The following is a 19,627-nucleotide window of genomic DNA, read 5'->3' on the forward strand; positions in this document are numbered from 1 at the left end:
ATGAATTTACTCCGCGCACCGACCACTTCGTTCACAAGTACCTAGCCCGCCCGTCCGGCTACCGCGCGGCAGAGCCAACAGTTGTGTGTCAGCGGCGGACGGCATCACTTGCCCACCCATGACCCAGTCGCGTCACTGATGGCAGTGGTGGCTCAGCCTTTGCCCGGCTGCAGCATCGCTCGAAGTGCCTGGGTCTGTCACGTCGACCGCCGTTCATATTGTTCTCCCACGACTCAAACGGGTTTGATATTGTCGTCGCAGACAAACTCACATGACTAAAAGAAGAGCACACGACGCTGTTGGGGATAATGGAGGAAGCGCCGCGTCAAAGGGCGATGACGAGCTTTGTGGGAGCATGCGGACGAGCGTGTGGTATTTTCGCGTGGTCTGGAGGAGCAAGGTGGACGGGTTGTGGGCCTAGATGGCTTGGGAGGCGTGGATGTGAAGGAGGTGAAGTGGAGAGCGCAGTCCGTGTATATATCCATCTGTCCCTGGCGGCGCTCAGAGCAATTCTCTTCTTGCTTCACCACCTCAGTCTACAACTGACCCAAGTCCATCGTTCCACCAACGCACAAACAATCAAACATGAAGCTCGCCGCCATCCCCACCGCGCTCCTCTCCCTCGCCGCGCTCTCATCCGCCGCACCCACCACAACCTCCTCAGACACCTCAATCAACCCGCGCGCCGCGCCCCTCGGCCTCTACATCTGCAAGGGGCCCTTCTGGAACGGGCCCTGCGCCTTCCACCCGGAGCGCTTCACCCTCTGCAACAACATGCTGGCCGGCTGGAACAACCAGGTCTCGTCCTTCGGCCCGCCGCGCCACTACTTCTGCACCCTGTACGAGAACTGGAACTGCAAGGGCCGCAGCATCTCCCTGACGTACCCTGGCTCGAGCAACCTGGCCCGCAACGGCTTCAACAATATTGGTAGCAGTTGGCGCTGCAGTCCGGCGAACGCCAAGGGTGTGCTTCTGGGAGGCCGGGCTGCGGACGCTGAGGCTGAGGCTGAGGCGGCGTGGGATGAGGACGTCGTCGGTGCTGCTGTTGATGTTGAGGCCGAGACGGCGTAGAGGATCGACTTGTTGACGATTCTGAACGCGCCATCGTGTATCAACAGACTTGCTGTCTTGCGCAGCGACACGGATTTCTTTTGGCTTCTTCCTTCTCTTGAGCCTTGCATTGGAATCAGGAAATAATGACGAATTACAATTGTCTGCCCCGTGAATGGTCCCAAGCGAGCGTGTGCTGTTAGCGTGTCGTACTTGTGAGACGCGTTGGTGTGAATGCTGGCTGGATGGGGATCTGTTCTTGGTTGCATGTCAACGAAGCAGTGCTTCCACGCCTTTGTCGCAATTCATCTTGAGTCCCAGAAGCGGCATGGCCGTAGTAGATTGCAGAGTATCGAATTTCATCTAAGGCCCGCGTGTCCGAACAGCACGGTGACGACACACTAGAATGCCAGACATAGCTGCCCGATACACGCGGCCGAATGTTCCGGATGAAGATACCAAGTCTTTTGGGGTATCGTATACTCCGTCAAAATGGCCACCTTCTCCAGACAACAAGCGGACCCCTCATGCGGTACACTTCAATTTCACTGGCGCCATGTTCCAGTCGACAGTGGAGGTATGAAAGACGCTGCTCTCATGCAAATCCAGCATGTCCCCAGGGTCAACTCCCACGGTTGCCCAGGTCGGCCGGCGCTCTTGGATTTGAGGCTCTCAATACCATTCGATCTAGCCAGGATTCCCAGCTGTCCGTGGCACTTTCCTCCTAAGGCGATTCCCCAAGGCTTGTCCGTGTCTGTAGCACTTCTTGGATGGATCGCACCACAGAAAGGCATGCTTGCATCGCTCATCTGGTCCCGGTCGCATCGTGGTGACAGAGCGTGCAACGCGCACGGCGATCGACATTCAACCTAAGACTTCAAAGTCGTCAGCACCAGAGGTCTACAGGTACGGTGAGAATTGCAAGGGGAAGGTGTGAGATCAGATAGGAGCGAAAGATGGAAGTGTTTGTCTCCAGTGGCGTGTTGCCGTCGGATGAACTATGCAAAAAAGGTTGTATCATCATGATGAGAAGGCGCGAAGGAAAGAAAAAGCTTGTGCGTACCTTGATAAACCGCCTGTTGAGTTGGTGTTGATGTTAGCTGAGGAGACGCTGCAGTCGTTGGTATGCGCGTGTTCAGGATGAGTGTATGCGATTCATTATCGCAAACCGCCGTTGACGCTCCTTAGCGAACAGCTGGCTCAAGCTTTGTTGTGGCGCTGACGGCGGGCATCTCTCCTACGCGAGATGCAGAAGTCGATGTGGGAAGAGAGTTGTTGATGGCAGACGAAAAAGTTGTGTCGACAAGGAACCGAGGGGCTGACTAACGAGATGATCTGCACTAGTCCCTATTTAAATCTCAACCTTGTGAACCTAGCCCTGCAGTGGCAGCCACAGCAACATGGCCCTCGACCGTATAATTATGGCAACTAGCTGCCGCACCCTTACAACAAAAACCGGCAAAACTACGGGCTACTAAAAACACCATAAGCTTGATGGTCGACGGATGAGTCCGCCTCCGCATCGACAATATTTTTGGGCATCTCCAAGAAAGTTTGAGCAGTCGGCTCAACGGCGCACTGCAACTTGATCTTTTGAATCCCGGCAATGCTTGTCTCGAAATGTTAGGCTTTTGCTATTTGCGTGGTCTGCGAAAGGCAGGCTTTGTACCAAGTACGTAATAGAAAACGCCGCAAACTGACGGCACACGCAAAGTGGGCAGTCTCATTGGGACAGGCTGACAGATATAAAACTCTACGGATATTCACAGAATGTACAAGTTCTAGAATCTTCGGGCTGAACATGACCAACGGAAACTGCGCAAAGAGTAGAGAAGATGAGCCATGTAGGAACGGAAATAGACCGGAAAAGGCAGAAAATGCAAGACATGCTGCGGCGCCTTCGCACAGCGACAAATCTAATTGGCTTGTTCATGCCGAAAAAAACCCCCTCCTGCCATTCCGTGCTCTTTCACCAGAAAAGGCTTCAAGTTTAACTGCACAGAGGACAACCTCGGCTCTGTGCTCCCCGTCTTGATTTACCACCTGCAGTCTCACTCTCCAGTGGCCTCTGCTCACAACCCACTCGGGCGTGCTTTCATCCACATCGCAGCCCCTGTCTTTTTCTCGGGCCCGCTTCAGCCGGTGTAGAAGAGAGCTTTGAGGGTTGATCGGTGCGCCCTCCCTGTCGCGCTTGTCGCAAAATACGCGTTCACCGTCCAACTGAATCCACGCGTCTGCCCCAACCGAAACCTTGACTTTTTCAACGCTCACGCCAGGAGCGCCAGGTGATTGTGCCGGACCTTCTGTCTGCGTGGCTACAGACCCTAGGGATTGGCTGAGAGGGATGCCCATCTTGTTGGAGATGACTTGGAAAAGCGACGTGACACGTGCCTTGTTCTGGCCGAAGAAGCCAGCTCGCATTGCTTGTGGGTCGAAGCGCATCGATTCGTCTGATATTTCTACAATGAGCTCGCGCGCCGAGTCGTCTGCATACGGGCGAGCATAGTTTACCCAACCATTGCGGGGAGGTGTTGAACTTGGAGATACAGTACCACCCGGCTTGCCGCCACTGGCGGACGAGATTGGTACAGGGTCAGGACAGTAGGAAATGCCCGACTGCCGTATGTCCCCTAGCCGCATTAAAATCTCGTGTTTGTCGCGGGCGAGATTAAAACTGGTTTCGCAAGGGAGAAGCTTCTGCTCGAGGCCTTTGAGGTGAAAATATTTGGCATCTCTCAAAAGATCAGCCCGATGATTCTCATCCCTCACGTGCACAGGATATCCTTGAAGTAGACGGAGCAGGTCTGCAAAGACATCGCCTGATCTGCCTGGAATTGCGGGAGGCGCGATGGAAGGTGGCCGGAGCAGGGTTTGGCGGTCGAGTCCTGGGAAAACCTGCGAGGGTGTGGTAAAGAAATGCGCAAAACCCAAGGAGAAAAAGTTTGGCGAATCGCCAGGGGAAGAGAATATGTCTCGGGGTATCTGGAAGTCGCGATTGCCAATCTGAATGAAAATTTCAGACTTGAAAAGCTGCTGAGTCAACCGGGGGAGGCTGTAGAATTGAGCATCTGCAAATAGCTTGACAAAATGCTCTCCGTCTCGAGGTTTGACATAGTAACCTTGGAGATGCAGGGCAATGTCCTTGAAGGTGGCTGGGTCGCGATCAATGTACAAGGTCTTGACATCGCCCGCTCTGGCCAAGGGGTTATTGTACAGTTGATCGGCAAAAAAGTGCGAGAAATATGAGGGTGCTCTAGCAGCCTTAGCCATTGTACCAAAGATAAACACAAAACATGCTTGATGGAAAACGACTAGCAGACTCAAGTCACAGGAGGAGCTCAGCAGACCGTGATTTAACTTGGATGTGTATAGCGCTGCTTTTCCATCAAGTCTCGTACAGTGCCTACTCACCATCAGAAGATATTGATGCCCCGGAGAGCCGAAAAAGCTCTGGGCCGATTTGCACTGGGAATACCTTTCCAGCTGGCAAGACTGCCGAGTAATTGCTACCAAGTTCAGCAATTTTTCTCGACCTTTGCTGACCCGGTTGCGCCTCTGCAGACGGCGCGTTCGGATCGTTCGCGGTAGCCGCCTGTCCGCTTGGCTGACTGACGGAAGTCTCGGGCGATGCAGTGGCGACTGAAGACTGCGGTGGCTGCGGCGCGCAAACGGATGCTTGAGGAGCCAATCCCGGCGCTGCCGTGACAATGGACTCATCCACCAAAGAAGAGGAACGTGACTTGGAGGAACGCTGGATTTCCGGGCGCTTAGCAGCCGGCGCCTGCATCGACGGGTCAGGGGAATACTGCAGCGTTTGCGTGGTCGCCTCCCCGGGCGATGACTCCACACCAACTTTCCTCTTCATGCTGGACCGTCGCACCTGCGACGATATCGGCGCGCGAGGCGTGGGCGGTGCGAATTCTGACACAGAAGACAAGCTTTCGAACAGAAAAGGAAACCCCAAAGGCTCGGCGGCAGTGGGCTGGTTACCAGGAGCGAGGCCAGGCGTCGTAGAGGCTCGAATGGGCCGCGGGATGTTGTAATCTCGGACCTCTGGTTGTTGTTCATGCGCGAGTTCGCCGGTGGGCTCGTAGAATCGGGCGACGTCGGTAAAGTCGATAGCGCGGTCCAAATCCCAAAACTCGGCTTCCTGGACGGGCCGGGAGAAGGAAGCCTGGGATGGTGTTTGAACGGATATCGATGGCTGAGACCAAGCAGAGGCCAATGAAAGGGGACCGGGAGCGCTAACGGCAGGGCTCGTGGTTATTGCAGCGCCAGCTTGAACGAATGGTTCGCTCGCGACGCGCCCTCTCTGCTCCTGTTGCTGTTGGTATCCATGGATGCTACGCTGTTCAAGCGGTGGCGGATTGGGAGAAGCGAAGACTGGTGGGTTTGGGATTGGATTTGTCCGCGTTTGGTCAGCGTCTCCTCGGCGGCCTCGGCGGCCTCGGCGGGACCCCTGGCCTCTGCGGCCCGGCTGGCCCGACATCCCAATCTGACGTCTTGCTTTGCTCAGCGCCGACCTGTATTTTGCAGAGACCCTTTTCTCTGTTCCTTCTGGATGGCCCACATCAGACTGTACATGTCTTGATCTTTTGCTGATGACCCAACTTGAAAGGCCTGTGAAGTTCGCTTCCCACTGCAATGTCTGCTGCTGGACACGGGTCTGACGATTCGGTGCGGGTAGGAAAGACGTGCTTCGCCGTTTGATTTTGATGGTACATGAGCACCTCTGTTGGATTTTGAGCTCTGGAGAAATGCGAGAGAGCTTACTTATTGATCGAGAGACCGGATCGAGGCCGAGGCTCTTATGTACAATCGTGAGGCTCTTGTATAGCGGAGCGGATGGGTCAGTCAGAACACACTTCCGCCGGGTCTGCCTGGAAAGCCTCCTCCGCAATGGACAGATGCCGTCCACTGCTCTGGAAAGAGACGGGCCGCTGGTTCAGCCTGCGGCTGTGTCCGAACGTGCGAATGGCAAGCTGGGGGTCGTGTCTCTTCCCTGGCATGGTTCCAGGTATCCTGGACTCGAGAGGCAGCAGCCGCTTGCGACGCCAGATATGGCGACGCGAAGTGGCGGCCGAATACAGTGCCGTGCATGTTGTTAATACTCAAGAAAAAGCCATCATTTTCAACCGCCAGTTTGGGTGACAAACTGGCGTCGGCCTGCACTGTAATCATGTTCAGGTGTAGCGTGTCCATTTGGGGTAAGGTCAGCACTTTCAACACCCTCGGCCTACGTCAGATTGGAACCAAAGATGGATTCATCTAACAACGAGCAACAATACTGTACCGCAACACCCGCCTCGCCCCCTTTCCACCATCCTGCAAACTCCGTCTCGATCCTTTACGGCCCATGTGCTCAGTCGAGACGCAGCAGACACGGGACATCGGGCTAAGCGGACCCGTTCCAGGGACGCGTCCGGCACGGCGATATCCTACCTATTCCGCGGGTGCTTCGCGGGCCTCCGCGGGGCGCGACTTTGGCTCTCCGCCACCGAAGACGCGCCAAGTTTTTTTTTTTTTTTTTTTTTCTCTCTTCGTAATTCTTCGCGTTGGAGACTTCCGCTGCTGTGAAAGGCAACAGCATGCCTTTTCCAGTCATTGCATTGTTGACCGCTCCTAGCGTTCATTTCATTGTGTAGCCAAGAAGGTTCCGACGGGAAAAGGTTAGCCAAACGACAGAACCGAGCGCCCAATCATATCGTAGAGAACATCTTATTTACATTTTCCATCCATTGTCTTGGAATCCGCCGTAATTGATGCAAGCATCGCTTTGGTCAGCCCCTACAAAATGTTTGGGTCGTACTCCTTGCCCGTCGTCTCTTTTATTTTTTGACCAGCCTTCTTGTACGCGTCTCTCTGGTGCAATTTATCCAGGTACGCAAAAGTCTTGGGATATGCTTCTTTGGTCAAGATACCTTTCAGCTCAGCTCCTTCCAGTGGAAAGCTCAGGATTATGTCAGCGGCTGTAATGTCTTTTCCGCACAAGTACTCGCCGCTGTCGGGGGAAGTCCGAAGCTGATCCTCCAAAAAGGAAAAGTGCGTCCTAAAGTTGGGAGTGAGAAATGCGGCCTCTACTTTGCTGGCAATCGTGCGCGTGATTGGCTTGACGAAGAAAGGCACTGAGGCGTTTTTTATACCTAGAAGAAGAATCAGCATATTGCTGCCAAGAACTCCCGCCGGTGAAAAACGTACTGTGTATAATCAATGAGACGACCAAGAGGGGCATGATGCTGCCTTCGGCATAGTGCATGTAGAATCGATACCTCAGCCATTGCTCCGTCTCTGCTCCTATCTTTCCTTCTTCGCCCTCTTTGTATCGCTTTGGAATCAGCCATTTTCCAAAGTATTCAGTCAGGTATTCGGTGATTGCTGCACTCTCGGCCAAAATGACTGGCTTTTCCGCACCAGCTGGTTGAACACCCACAACAGGCGACTTTCCAAGAGGGTGTACACTTTTGAGCTCCGGCGGTGCCAGTTTGTCGTCGTTACGGTAGTACACTTTTAGATTGTAGTCAAGCTTCATCTCTTCGAGTAACCAAAGGATGCGGTGGGACCGCGACTTGTCGAGCCTACAGAGAAATAATTTAGTGCTGGTCCATTGGTTTCGCAGCCCGTCCTCGGAATGTGACGAAGAAGTGCCAAAATGGAGATTTAGAAAAGGTCAAAAAAGAGTTTGCCGGTCTTCTTGACTACTCGAGGTGTTGGCATCGCAATAGACGGACATTCTGTACTGCGGTACTGTGGCTCAAAGCTCAACAGCTCTGGAGTCTCGCTACACGTCCCGAAGTTCGGATTGACCCGTCCAACCAACGTATCAATGCCCATTTTTTGACGATGTTTAATAAGAGATAAGAGGCTGATCGAGGACTCGTGGTAAGTAAACCATGCAGAAACTTACCAGTGGAGCGTAATTTTTGCATCTTGTTGCGCTTCTGCCGCCATGGTGAGCCGAGAGAGTTTCTGTCGGATGACGGACGTCCTATGGTGTGGCGAGCGGGTAAATGATGCTTGTCTCGAGCTCACGATGGTTGTATACGCTAGAATGTCAAACGAGGCATGTGTGATAAGGCGGAAGATTCTGGTTGATCCTGATGCTTTTATAGTCCGGGAGCATCAAATCAATGACGCCAGTGAGCGGGGTCGAGACGCGGAAGGGCTCTTTTTTGTGTGAATGACCGGAACAGATGGCGTGAGGGCAGCAGGTTATAAACGAGATAGGATGTCCTTCAAAATCGACAGTTCTAATACGTCCCTCGCTCAATGGATGCTTAGACTGCAAACGACATTAAGTAAAAAACAAAACTAAAAAAAAAATCACCTCAAAAACTAGAAAAAGAGGGCTTTAACAGCCTCAGGTGTTCCATCAGGTGACACAGCGCTGCGAAGTCGTGGCCGGCGGAGCCAAGGAAGGTCTCAGGTCCGGAACCACTGCACCGACCCAACCGTCGGCGTTACAATCAGCAGCTCTCCCCAGCTCAGCTACCCCACAACACCTCATCGCGGATACTTAATCATGGCGGGCGGTCCGAACGATCACATCAAAAGTACGCGCGCCTCTCTTCGGCGCGATTGGAGCCCCTGGCTAACAGCGCCTCCGAACAGTCCTCCACGATGACGCTGCTATGCAAAAGATAGCCGGTACGTTGCGACTACTCGCGCATCCCGCTCCCTCAGGATCGTTTCGGCTCCAATGGCTCGACTAACCTATGTCCTCAGCCATCGGCCCAAACCGCTACAAGTACTTTCGCTGGACACCTAAGACTGCATGGTACTCGATTGCCTACGCCATTGTCTTCCCTAGCGTGGTCGGATACATCGCCTATGCCACAGAGGTAAGTCGTCTTGATGGTCTGGATACGTGGATACAAGTTGAAGGAGGACGGGAAACGCGGCCGTCGCACTGGAAAGTGTCTGAGCGTCATGATATATAATGAATGGAGCAGCAGGGCCGTGGTCAAAAGCAGACGTCGCTGACGACGAATGACAGGGCAAGTACTACATGAGAGGAAAGCGCAGAGGAGATGTTATCAAGGATCATTGAGCCAAGACAGCAATAGACGGAGTCGGCAGATTTCGAGAGGCTTCGGAGGCTGCAATGCTCCATGAAAGTGTCCGAGACTATGCCATAGACACAGCCGACACATGGCGCGAATGGAGCAAAGCAATGGAGAGAGAATGACCGAGTAGCAGCACGAAGGGGGAAGTGTATCATGACAAGACAACGTTAGAGAGGCCGGCCGCATGCCGCAATGGAACAGAAGCGCTGATAGCGGCGAGTTGATAAAAATGCCGACACAGGCCTGGTGAAGGATACATACCATGGATGCCACAAGCAGTGAACAAAGGGCACGTTGTAGCGACAAGAGGTCAGCAGCGGAGAAGGCTGGGCGAGGCGCCGGTTTGGGCAACAAGACGCGGACGGGCGGGCGAGCAGGCCCCCACATGGGACTTCCGCGCGGGACAGGGCTGCCTCTACTCTCTAACCGCCTGACAAATCTACCAAGATTATATCTTCTACTCCTCCCGACACCACTCCTCCGCTCAATGGCTCATTCCTGTCGCCTGCCCAGTCTCCGATGGCACAATCCGCTCTCGGGGACGTTGACACCGTCATTGTCGGTATGCGTCCGCCGCCGCGCCCGCTCCCATCTGATCTTTTTTCCCTTTCTCCGCTGTCCGCACGCGGTGATGTAATGGATCGCGAGACTGACATGTGCCAGGCAATGGCCCCTCTGCCCTGATCTTGTCCTACATCCTCCACGGCCATATCCCCTACTATTCACGTCCTCACCACGACGCGCTTCTTCACGCCAAGCTCGAGTCTCGCCGCAACTTGCTCGACTTGAATCCGGATCTCTACGACCATTTCCGGTCCTCGCTCCGGTACTCGACGCAAGCGCTGCCGGTCAACGTCCTCCTAGACACCCTCATTCGGCCCAACGCCGACACCGAGATCAATCCCGAATCATGCGTCGAATGGCGCTTTGAGCCGGACAAGGCCGTTCCTCACATTGCGCTCGGGACGGCCAGTTTTGCTGGTGGGCAATGGGCTGAGGATCCTGTCGAGACGAGCAGCGAAATAGGGACACTGAGCTATGCTGAGATGCTCTCACTGCCGGGCTACTCTTTCCCAGACCATTGGCAGGCAACGTTTGGAAAACCTCTTCCGCAATTTCTGAGACCAACCCGGGCCCAGGTAGCCAGTTACTATCGCGCCTACCCGCATGCTGTTGGCATTGCCGACTCCATTCGCACTGGAATCAAAATCAAAAACGTCTCCCGGACCGCCGATGGATTCCACATTGGGTCACACAACGTCTCCTGCAAGCATCTTGTGCTCGCATCTGGAATCTTCACGGTAAACCTTGCCCCGCCGCCACTCTTGGCTCCCATATCCAGGGTCAAGAATGACACAAAGCCGTTGCTTGTAATCGGCTCTGGCTTCTCAGCCGCCGATGTCATTCTTTCAACACCGCCACATCAAAAGATCATTCACTTATTCCGCTGGGCGCCAGAGGATCGACCGTCGCCTTTGCGCGGATGCCATCACCAGGCTTACCCCGAATACGCCACAATCTACCGTCAGATGAAGCTTGCAGCGCTCAACTTAGGCACTCGCAAAGCTGCGGCCAGTCCGCTGATGCGCAAGAAAAAGAATTCATTCTTCAGCCACCGCGACTGGGCCAGTGTTTACGAAGGATTCGCCAATGCCGAGGTTGAAAATGTGCCGAACGCCGACTGCGCGACTGTAATCATCCGTCTCGAATCAGGCGAGCTTGTCGAAAGGGAAATCGGAGGCTTGCAGTATGTCGTAGGACGACGCGGCTCACTTGACTACCTTGAACCAGCACTTCGGGACGAGGTGCTTACCAACCAAAACCCCGAGCCGAACCACGCCCTACACTCTGTGACAGACGATGCAGACGACAGAGGTCTCATATCTGGCCGAACGCTCCGTGTCCAGGCGGAAAACGACCTCGAAGTCGCCCCCCAAGTCTTCATCATTGGCTCGCTGACCGGTGACTCACTTGTCCGTCATGCATTTGGTGGATGTGCCCACGCCGCCGGCCGCATTCTGGACGCAAAACAAGAGTTTGCCAGTGACGCGGCGTCGACCCAAAAGACGTTGACACCACCACGGAGCCCGATTAGAAATGGCGTGGCACATTTGAACGGAATCGCAAAGATTGCCACCAACGGAACTGGCCATCAGGACTTGCACTTGGACCGTCGAAAACTGGGACAGACGGGTAGGCAGAACGGTAGCGCGTGACGTTTGGCGCCATGAGAAGGGTTCGTCGAGATCGCAAAGATGTCCACTTCTAGAGCGCGTGTTTGTCTGCACATAGCGCAGAGGCCTTTTTGCTCAAAAATTCAAAGCTGCATCCCCGATAGCAAATAGCCACGATACCTATACGAGAATCAGACTTTCTGCCTGTGCCTCGTGTCCTGCCTGCCTTACGTACATACACTGTCAGAGCCTCACACAGACTCGCGCCGACTGCACCTTCCTCACCGGCAGCCAAACTTGTTTTGTCCGCAGTCCCACCTACGACGTACAGCACGAGCCACAGCCTCCTTCCACGCCCTTGGCCCACAATAACTGCCGCCGCCGCCGCCGCCAACGCAGCGACAACAAAAGCCCGAAAGGAAAATAAGGCAACGAAACGACAATCAATTGTCAAGCCACGGACGGCGTTTGCGGACGAAAAGAAGCGGGCGCCGCTTCGTTAATGCCGTCCATGACCGCATAAGCCCAGTTCTCGGACTGGACTACCGTGTTGCCCGCAGCTCTGCTGAGAAATGCCCGACTGACTTGCCGCCGGTTGATTGTTAAGCTGGAGGAGGTGGTTGCGTGGGTGGGGACGGCGTCGTCGTAGGTATGTCCCTTGTCATCTGTCTGTCGGAAAGGGCTTGCTTGTACTACTGGATGGGGTAGGTAGTGTAGTGTAGTGCTTCCGGTTTTCAGCTGCTTGGTTGCTTTGCATTTATCCGCGGCTAGGTGCTGTCGATGAAGTGCACATAGCGTGTCCGCGGGCTGGGCTGCCTGCGAAATACCTACTGCGGTGGTGTCTTGTGAGGTCAGGCGAGACATGTGACAAAGTGACGGAGGACAGGAGAGAAGGTGAGGCCTGAACACATAGTACATTGATCAGGTTCTCTGGTTTAGTTGAAGTGGAGGACGGGAGGAATGTGTGCGATTAACCGGCCGCAAGCAATAATTAGACGCACGCGCGCGAAAGGAATGGATCAATGAAGGAAGGAAGGGAGGTGCAGTGCCTCCGTAGGTACCATCACAACTCCCTTGTCATCCTCCTTGCTCTAGGTACAAAGTGATTGTCCAGTTGGTGGTAACACAACATGGAGCGAGCTTGAAGCCACCTCGAGCAAGAGAGCGAATCAGAGTGATGCAACGGCGTACGTGCACTTGATTGACGTTCCCTGCTCTCCCCCGATCAATTCCTTCTACTTACTCCTTGGAGCACCACTGTAAGGTACCGCCGTACCTGTACAGCGAATAGAACTGGACGCCTTTGCGCGACGCGTGCGCGATTGGGAAGACGTGAGGCAGTGGAATGTACGTGAGATGCGCTTGTAGGACCAGAGCGGGCGATGAGCTAGGTCCTCTGTCCGTTTTATCGGAGAGAGGACTGGAATTTAGGCACAGCAGATGGCGAGGAGGGTCAGTTGGATTCGGATAGTCTAGAGCAAAGCCCTCTTTTGAATGTACCTCAGAATCGAGTCCTCCGCCATCTCCTCCCACCGCAAATGTCTACCTCGCGCTAGTGCTATCATACCCACGTACCTCAGTCTAGGTATGTACATGTGAACAACAGATCTCACCTGCCCTCAACCCGCCTCCGCAGCAGGCATCCCTACCAACCCCTGACCCAACCGCATCGCGCATCCTCCCCAAGTCCCATCGTTCTAGACTTTCTACCCTTCCGCTCCATTCCACTCCACCCCGCATCCCGCATCCCGCCCCGACAAATCCCCTACATGTGATCTAGCCCAGCGCCCGAAGAGTGGTGATCAAGCAAGCACCAAGCTAGGTACTCGCCCGAGTAGCCCGCCTATCACGTCCTCGGCCCCTGATCCACAAGGTTCTGCGCTATTGACCACGTCTCTCGTTCCTGGTGCTGCTTCGACGCCACCAAGCTCCTCTCCGCGGTTCAACGACAGAAACTTGGGATTCCCGGGCTACCTCTTGCCCGTGCGCGAGCGCGAGCTATCGTAGCAAACGGGCCATCCCGTTCGTTCGATCGGTCGTTCGTTCGCTCGTCAATGGATGTGCAAAAATTGGTGATGTTTATCGGTCTGCATATACTGAGTTGAGAGGGACAGTAGAGGCCTTCAGCGCGTCTGCCTGTGAAGCCCGCTGGCGACTTTGACAGTGCAGTGACGAAAAGCAAGGCGCTCCACTTTCATGATGGACTGCTCCTCCTAGTGGAGCATTACAGGCCGCAACAGATGCACTTCCAACGTGAATGGCGACAGACGGACAGTCGAAAAGTGCAGTCTATGCCCCCGCGACATCACCGGGCCAACAATGTCGAAGGCGACCTCAGTTCAGCTCGGCTTGCCCGTCTGATTAGCTCGAAGCACTCCCACTGCTCCTCCAATGCAAGAGGGGCAGCGAGACGCGACGGCGCGCCGAGCCCATTTTGGCCCGATGCGGACGCGGAGTCGTCGTCGGACCGGCGGCGGGGGCGGTGATGATGATGGTGGAGAGGAAAAGCAGCGGAAAAGACGAGAGACATTGATGGGGTGCGTGGCGTGCGCGGACCAGGGCTAATTCGTGGCGGGGATTGCGTGGGACAGGAGTGATTAGGTCGTGGTGGGTGGGCTACAGTTGGAGGACCAACGGAGCCCTGGGCGGGCGTCGGGCGTGGCGCTTGGCCCCATGTTGCGTAGTATGTTGGCGCGTGCTGGTGAGATGACGGTATGAGTTTGCATCTTTGTCGATTTGGAGAGATCGGAAACGGAGTGCAAGTTTACGTTGTTGCTTTTGTTGTTGATGTGGTTGCGAAATTGGTATTGTGTGCCAATATTTCACTCTGTGATAATCGAGTTCAGTATGCCAAAGGAAATCTTGTCCAAGGGCGTAAGGGCGCCCAGGACGCCGCGGTAAGTGGCTTGATAAGGTAAAGGGGACCAAGAGCGTGGGGAAAGGAGACCTCTTCGCGCCATCGTTGCGAGGCGCGTCCCTGTCAAGTACTTGGAACGACGGACGACAACGATAGGGATGTGTAGGTGATGACTGGCGTCTGACGAGAAAAGGCAGGGGTTTCAGGGCCTTTGCAGAGCAACTCGTGGGACGCGATGTTCCAGGGGATCGGGAGTCTTGAGTAGTGTGTTCCTACAGGGTTTTGGTACCGAATCGCCAATCACCCTTCTTTCTCAAGTCTTGTCGAAAGCCTCCGCTCATCCTCAAAAGAGAACAGAAATCCGAGCGAGGAAGGGAGAGTTCGTAGACTTGAGACAGGGATAAAGGAATCCAAACTTCCCTCCTTAGAAGAAACTGGGGTGAGTGCGACATAAACTTCTTCCCTTCCTCGCTTGCACCCTCACCAATCGACGGCGTACCTGACAACAGCAAGGCATCGGACGTCCAAAAAGCCTCCCAACCCCACGGCGCCATGATTGGCTGCGCGGCTACAGCATGGCTCACAAAGGCGTCAATTGCCAAGTCCGGATCCCATCAACCACTGGTAGACGTCAGCCCTTCGATAGTCTCGACTGCCCGAGGATCTGTCATCGCCCTTAGCTCTGCGAGTACTAGGACGACGCCATGTCAAGCCATAAGTGATGTCTTTAGGTGAAAATCCCTTGCTTCCATTCAAACCAGAGTCGCGTCGTGTCGTCCTCGAGTCGTTCATCGTTCATGACCGTTGCCAACGCTCCCACCGTTGCATCGTGAACGACGATGGCGGACAGCGCGACCCCGGAACCGACTGAGGGGCAGTATGGCTCGCTTTCTCAAAGTGGGATTGCTGAAGTTGTCGTCGGGGCTATTTGTATATTCATCGGAGGTGAACTTTTCCTGCACTCCTCTACAAAGTTGCGGCTAACATCATCATCCAGTCGGCGCCATTGTCTTGCGAGCATTCTTTTCCTTTCGACAGAAAAAGGCCTTGCGAAAAGATGACTGGGCACTCATCTTGGGATGGCTTTGCTCGGTAGGATTCGCGACCTCTTCGTTTGTTGCCCTTCAGTGGGAATCCCGACTTGGAGACTCGACATCGATATCTGGCGTGCTGCTGTTTCGCGCTCTTTATGCTGCCGAGATTCTCTACTATTTCAGCGTCTTTTTCATAAAGATGTCTTTGCTTTTTCTTTACCTTCGATTGGGTAAGTGAGCCCTCATCATCCAGAAGAACGTGCTGACTTTGGTAGCCTGCGGGATCAGGACAAAGTTTGGTCAAGCAACGACCGTCACCGGAGTTCTTTTGATTCTTCAATTCGTTTCCACTGTTGTTGTCGTCGGGCTTCAATGCAAGTACACCATAGGAGACCGCAGTGCGGCAGCTCCAAGCCACTGCCTTGACATCCGAGCGTTTTCTCTCTGTAAGTTATTGCAATCTCTGGATGTGGAATAGTACTGACAAAGTCTCAGATGCCAGCCTTTTTGACATTGCTTCCAACTGCATCATACTTGCTCTTCCCATCGCCTCTATTCAAAAAGCTCAGCTTCCTCGGGAGCGAAGACTGGGGGTGACGGCGACGCTCGCCATTGGAGCTTTGGCAACTATTGCCAGCTGCGTTCGCGCAAACTACATCCACAAGTACGACGGATCTGTCAGAACACTGGCGGATGCCGACTTGCTCAACATGTGGACGTTTCTCGAAATCAATCTGGGTATTCTCTGCGCCTCTTGTCCAGGTAGGTAGCATTCCCCATTCCAGCTGGCCCTTGCTGACGTAGGTGTCGTAGCTCTGAAAGTGTCAATTCTTCCCGTCAGGCTAGGGTCCAACGAAGGGAGGGAATCCCGCATCATCGGTCGGTCCAGATCGGAATCGCTCACGGACAGAAGGAATGAAATGCACACGATCTTTGACGATCTGCATTGCTCTCGGATTTTCACTTGCAGCTCAGTCGACTCTGACGTCGAAAAGGGGAGCAAATCTCTCGGTCCCAGGTCGGAAAAGGAAGCCGCGCTCAGTCACGTTGGAACTGACACTCAGTCCCTCTCAGCACTTCCTGCTCCACCGCAAGCGAAGAAGCCATCGCATCGAGAGCATAGAGTGTTGAAGCCTTCTCTCAAGAAGTCGCGCAAAAGGCGCACCATCATATCGGGCCCTGTGATGGGGACTGTTACGGTTCAACAAGGCCACACTATCATGCAACCAATATGGCAGAACGAGAAGACACGGCCATCAACGGCACGCTCCAACAAAAGGCGGTCCTTTATCTGGAATAAAGAGCGAACAGCAGCGGAGCGCCCTCCAACGAGATCCACAGCTTTGAGATCGCATCCCGTGAGCTCACACGGCAGCAATAGACCGCCTGTGCCTGGCACGGACATGATCGAGCCTTTGGACGTGCTAGTGATGAGGGCGAATGCGGAGGGGAGCGGACCATCCAGGCCAAAATTTGGCAGGCCTGGTTCCTCCAGGCGATTTCTGAGGCCGTTTACGCCGTTTTCATCTTTCGAAGTTTCCTGGGATACGATTGCGGGACGATCTTGATCCTTGACCGGTGGCGTTGCAAGCACCTAACGACCTGATGGCAAATAGATAGAGCTCATGTATCATGAAATGGTGTTTTTCTCTCTTGCATGTTTGGACCCGGGGAACTTGAGTTTGAGGCGATCCAGCGCGCATTTGCAGGTACATGGTCAGAATGGAAATTGAGACTTCTCTTTCGTCCGGAACAGCACGATGATCTTTATCGGTTTTCAAGCCGTGGCGTATCATGCAGGGGTGACGACTGGACTGTGGGCTGAGCGAAGATTGGCCATTCGTCATGAATTCCTGGACCTTTGCCCTTGACGACACGCGATGGTGAGCAGGGGCAGACGAAGATCATGATGGATCGATCCATGTAAGCTTGTCTGGGTCTCTGGGGTCGAGTCCAATCTCACTCGTCGACAAGCTTCACGGCGCTTCGATTGTTGACGCGTTTGCGGCAGGGTCGGCCCGCGGTGGTCAATGTGTCAATGTGCGCTGCCGAACGGAGGTGGCCCTAAACGAGGCGCGATGACGAGGATGTTCCAGCAAGCCTCGGTCGCGATGATGTTGTTGTTGTTGTGGATTTGAGAAAGCAGTGCCTTCGAACAAGGACCAAAATCAACAGCGGCATAACACCAGCCGCGGACGGATTGGGCAGTCGCGCTGTTGGCTGCCCGGGCTGCAACAGCCATGACGACTCACCCCCGGCGTCCCCGACGTCTCCAACACGGTCAACCGAACAGCCGCCGCCGCCGCCGCCGCCGCCGCCGCCGCTGTCCGGCCACAATCGACGAAACGAGCAATGGATAATTTCAATAAATTGGCTCCAATGGAGCGCACTCGCGACATCACGAATCGCCTGTCTGCCCGTCTTCTACCCGTCCTGTTTGGCTGCAACGGCTTCCTTCCACTACTCCAGGGAGACTGTCCACAATCCAGCGCAGCTTCGGGTCACCGCGACACACCGCTGCAGCCCTCGATGGCCGACGATAGCATCGCGAAACATGTAGCGTCCGCAACAACTGCCGCAGCTACAGCCGCCGCCAGCGTGTCCGAGACCGTCCTCGAAGTGCCGTTGCGATCCAATGCGACATTCAAGCCACACCCATACTATCCGCTCGGCGTCGAGATATCGGGATACGCGGCGAATGACTGGACATTACTACAGCTGTTGGTGGCTTTAATGGTCGGATGCGTCTTCGTCTTTGGGCTTGCGGCGGTCGCTGCGAAGAGAACACGGCCAGAAATAACCAAGACGGAGCTGGCCACAGTCCTTTGGTTTGTCCTCTGTAAGTGAGCGAGTGACAGCTTTAAAACGGGAGCTTACTGAATGCACAGGTGGATGCCTCCACATGTTTTTTGAAGGTACTTTGCAGTCGCTGCTCGAACGAAGTGGGCAAACGTTGACGTGGACAACAAGGGTTCTTCGTCACCAACTTCGAAACTATTGGAGGATCAAAGCACATATTTGGACAGCTCTGGAAAGAGTACTCACTATCAGATTCGCGCTATTTGACTCAGAACACCTTTGTCCTGTGCATTGAAAGCATCACGGTGGTAGGGTTGACGTGCATAACGCAGTGGCTGGAGCGAGACTGACCCCGGCTTCAACAGGTCATCTGGGGCCCTCTGTCATTTTGCACGGCCTACTTTGTCGCGACAGAGCATCCTCTTCGCCATCCATTCCAAGTCATCATCTCTCTTGGCCACCTGTACGGTGACGTGCTCTACTACGCAACGACGGTGGTGGATCACGCGTTGCTGGGGGTGAGCTACTCGCGGCCAGAGCCATACTACTTTTGGTTCTACTTTGTTTTCATGAATGCCTTTTGGATCGTCATTCCGGGAGGTACGGACCGTCTGACTGTGCTGCCAATGCAGAACTATAAGCAGAATGTGGGGCTAACACGACGCAGTATTGATATACAATAGCGTCAAGGCATGCGCAAGAGCATTCAAGGCGCTAGCGAAGATGGAGCGAAGCCTGAGGGCAGTGAGCGAGGTGACGAAGAAGGAGCTTTGATTGGCTGCAAAGACATAGATACCCGATGAGTTATGCTTTTTTGACGATGCACGGCAGTTTCTTTCACGGCGACGACATCAGGGAGGTGGGATGGATGGGAAGTCCCGGCAAGAGGGAGTTTGTTGCTTTTTAAAACAAGAGGCTATCATCTGCAACTAGAGATGGAGGGGGGGTTGTCTTAGAGTTGGCGAGAAGTGAGGAGGCTGGAGTCGGTGTGTTCACAGGCTGCGCCGCGTCTCGTAGATGCCGCCCGCTGATGGCAAGGAAAGACAACCAACAGCGGGCCGGGTGGCTGCGGTGCGAGGGTGAGGTGAGATGAGAAGTCGGGGGCGAGTGGATGGAGACGAGTAAAAGAAGATGCAGCGCGAAAAAAAAAAAAGAAAAGAAAAGAAGAGAAAAAAAAAAAGGAGAGAAACAGCTGCAAGACTGCAGGTGGAGCGAGAGGGAACCCAAGTAAGGTAGACATGGGATAATCCCGGCTGCGACCCAAACGTAAACACTCGCCGCCGCCGCCGCCGCCGCAACAACAAACCAAGTCGCTGCACTCGCTACTCGTCCCCCCTGCCCTGGACCTCGTGCGGCCTGCCAGCCTCATTGGAAGTCCCTTCAGTTGCATACCATGAGCATGCGCCCATAGCACAGCCTGCGGCCGACCTGCCTGGACGCCACGAAGCTGCTCGTCCCACTAATCTAATCGCGCTGAGCTGCTTCTGCTTCTGCTTCTGCTTCTGCTTCTGCTTCTGCTTCTGCTTCTGCTTCTGGGTCTGGGTCTGGGTCTGGGTTGGGTCTGGTACTTGCCTGGTACCCAAGCAACCACTTCCCGGCCCACCTACCTGCACCCAGACACAAGAAACCACCTCACCGCACTCCTCCCTC

General features: G+C 54.5%; 6 protein-coding genes across 6 annotated transcripts; 4 read left to right on the forward strand and 2 right to left on the reverse strand.

Annotated features, from left to right (window-relative positions):
• Positions 1-585: 585 nt before the first annotated feature.
• IWZ02DRAFT_374727 (uncharacterized protein) lies at positions 586-1,071 on the forward strand (the record flags this gene model as incomplete). Its single annotated transcript, XM_066764777.1, has 1 exon — positions 586-1,071. The coding sequence occupies one exon, from the start codon at positions 586-588 to the stop codon at positions 1,069-1,071; it is 486 nt and encodes a 161-aa protein (XP_066624648.1).
• Positions 1,072-2,712: 1,641 nt separating this feature from the next.
• IWZ02DRAFT_516148 (uncharacterized protein) lies at positions 2,713-5,539 on the reverse strand (the record flags this gene model as incomplete). Its single annotated transcript, XM_066770671.1, has 4 exons — positions 2,713-4,243; positions 4,265-4,301; positions 4,462-5,200; positions 5,243-5,539. 4 exons carry the CDS (start codon positions 5,537-5,539, stop codon positions 2,980-2,982), a joined length of 2,337 nt encoding a protein of 778 aa, XP_066624649.1. The 3' UTR covers positions 2,713-2,979.
• A 1,298-nt stretch (positions 5,540-6,837) lies between these two features.
• IWZ02DRAFT_489064 (glutathione S-transferase) lies at positions 6,838-7,998 on the reverse strand (the record flags this gene model as incomplete). Its single annotated transcript, XM_066769528.1, has 3 exons — positions 6,838-7,193; positions 7,249-7,625; positions 7,955-7,998. 3 exons carry the CDS (start codon positions 7,996-7,998, stop codon positions 6,838-6,840), a joined length of 777 nt encoding a protein of 258 aa, XP_066624650.1.
• A 1,452-nt stretch (positions 7,999-9,450) lies between these two features.
• Positions 9,451-11,533, forward strand: IWZ02DRAFT_209311 (uncharacterized protein). Its single transcript, XM_066762684.1, has 2 exons — positions 9,451-9,675; positions 9,777-11,533. The coding sequence occupies exons 1-2, from the start codon at positions 9,633-9,635 to the stop codon at positions 11,327-11,329; spliced, it is 1,596 nt and encodes a 531-aa protein (XP_066624651.1). The 5' UTR covers positions 9,451-9,632; the 3' UTR covers positions 11,330-11,533.
• A 3,450-nt stretch (positions 11,534-14,983) lies between these two features.
• IWZ02DRAFT_489066 (uncharacterized protein) lies at positions 14,984-16,478 on the forward strand (the record flags this gene model as incomplete). The annotated part of the gene is made up of 5 exons (XM_066769529.1): positions 14,984-15,089; positions 15,142-15,408; positions 15,454-15,624; positions 15,674-15,940; positions 16,417-16,478. The coding sequence occupies 5 exons, from the start codon at positions 14,984-14,986 to the stop codon at positions 16,476-16,478; spliced, it is 873 nt and encodes a 290-aa protein (XP_066624652.1).
• Positions 16,479-17,707: 1,229 nt separating this feature from the next.
• IWZ02DRAFT_374834 (3-beta-hydroxysteroid-Delta(8),Delta(7)-isomerase) lies at positions 17,708-18,751 on the forward strand (the record flags this gene model as incomplete). Its single annotated transcript, XM_066764784.1, has 5 exons — positions 17,708-18,017; positions 18,067-18,093; positions 18,149-18,285; positions 18,343-18,577; positions 18,645-18,751. The coding sequence occupies 5 exons, from the start codon at positions 17,708-17,710 to the stop codon at positions 18,749-18,751; spliced, it is 816 nt and encodes a 271-aa protein (XP_066624653.1).
• Between the last annotated feature and the right edge of the window lie 876 nt (positions 18,752-19,627).

This window comes from Phyllosticta citriasiana (genome assembly GCF_038021145.1).
Source record: "Phyllosticta citriasiana strain CBS 120426 chromosome Unknown IWZ02scaffold_4, whole genome shotgun sequence".
In the NCBI taxonomy this organism is placed as follows: Eukaryota; Fungi; Ascomycota; class Dothideomycetes; order Botryosphaeriales; family Phyllostictaceae; genus Phyllosticta; species Phyllosticta citriasiana.

Excerpts from the sequence above, each read along its gene's own strand:
- IWZ02DRAFT_209311 (XM_066762684.1), top strand. The coding sequence starts at position 9,633 with ATGGCACAATCCGCTCTCGGGGACGTTGACACCGTCATTGTCG. Across the intron at positions 9,676-9,776 it reads CGTTGACACCGTCATTGTCG|GCAATGGCCCCTCTGCCCTG; the intron begins GTATGCGTCCGC and ends GACATGTGCCAG.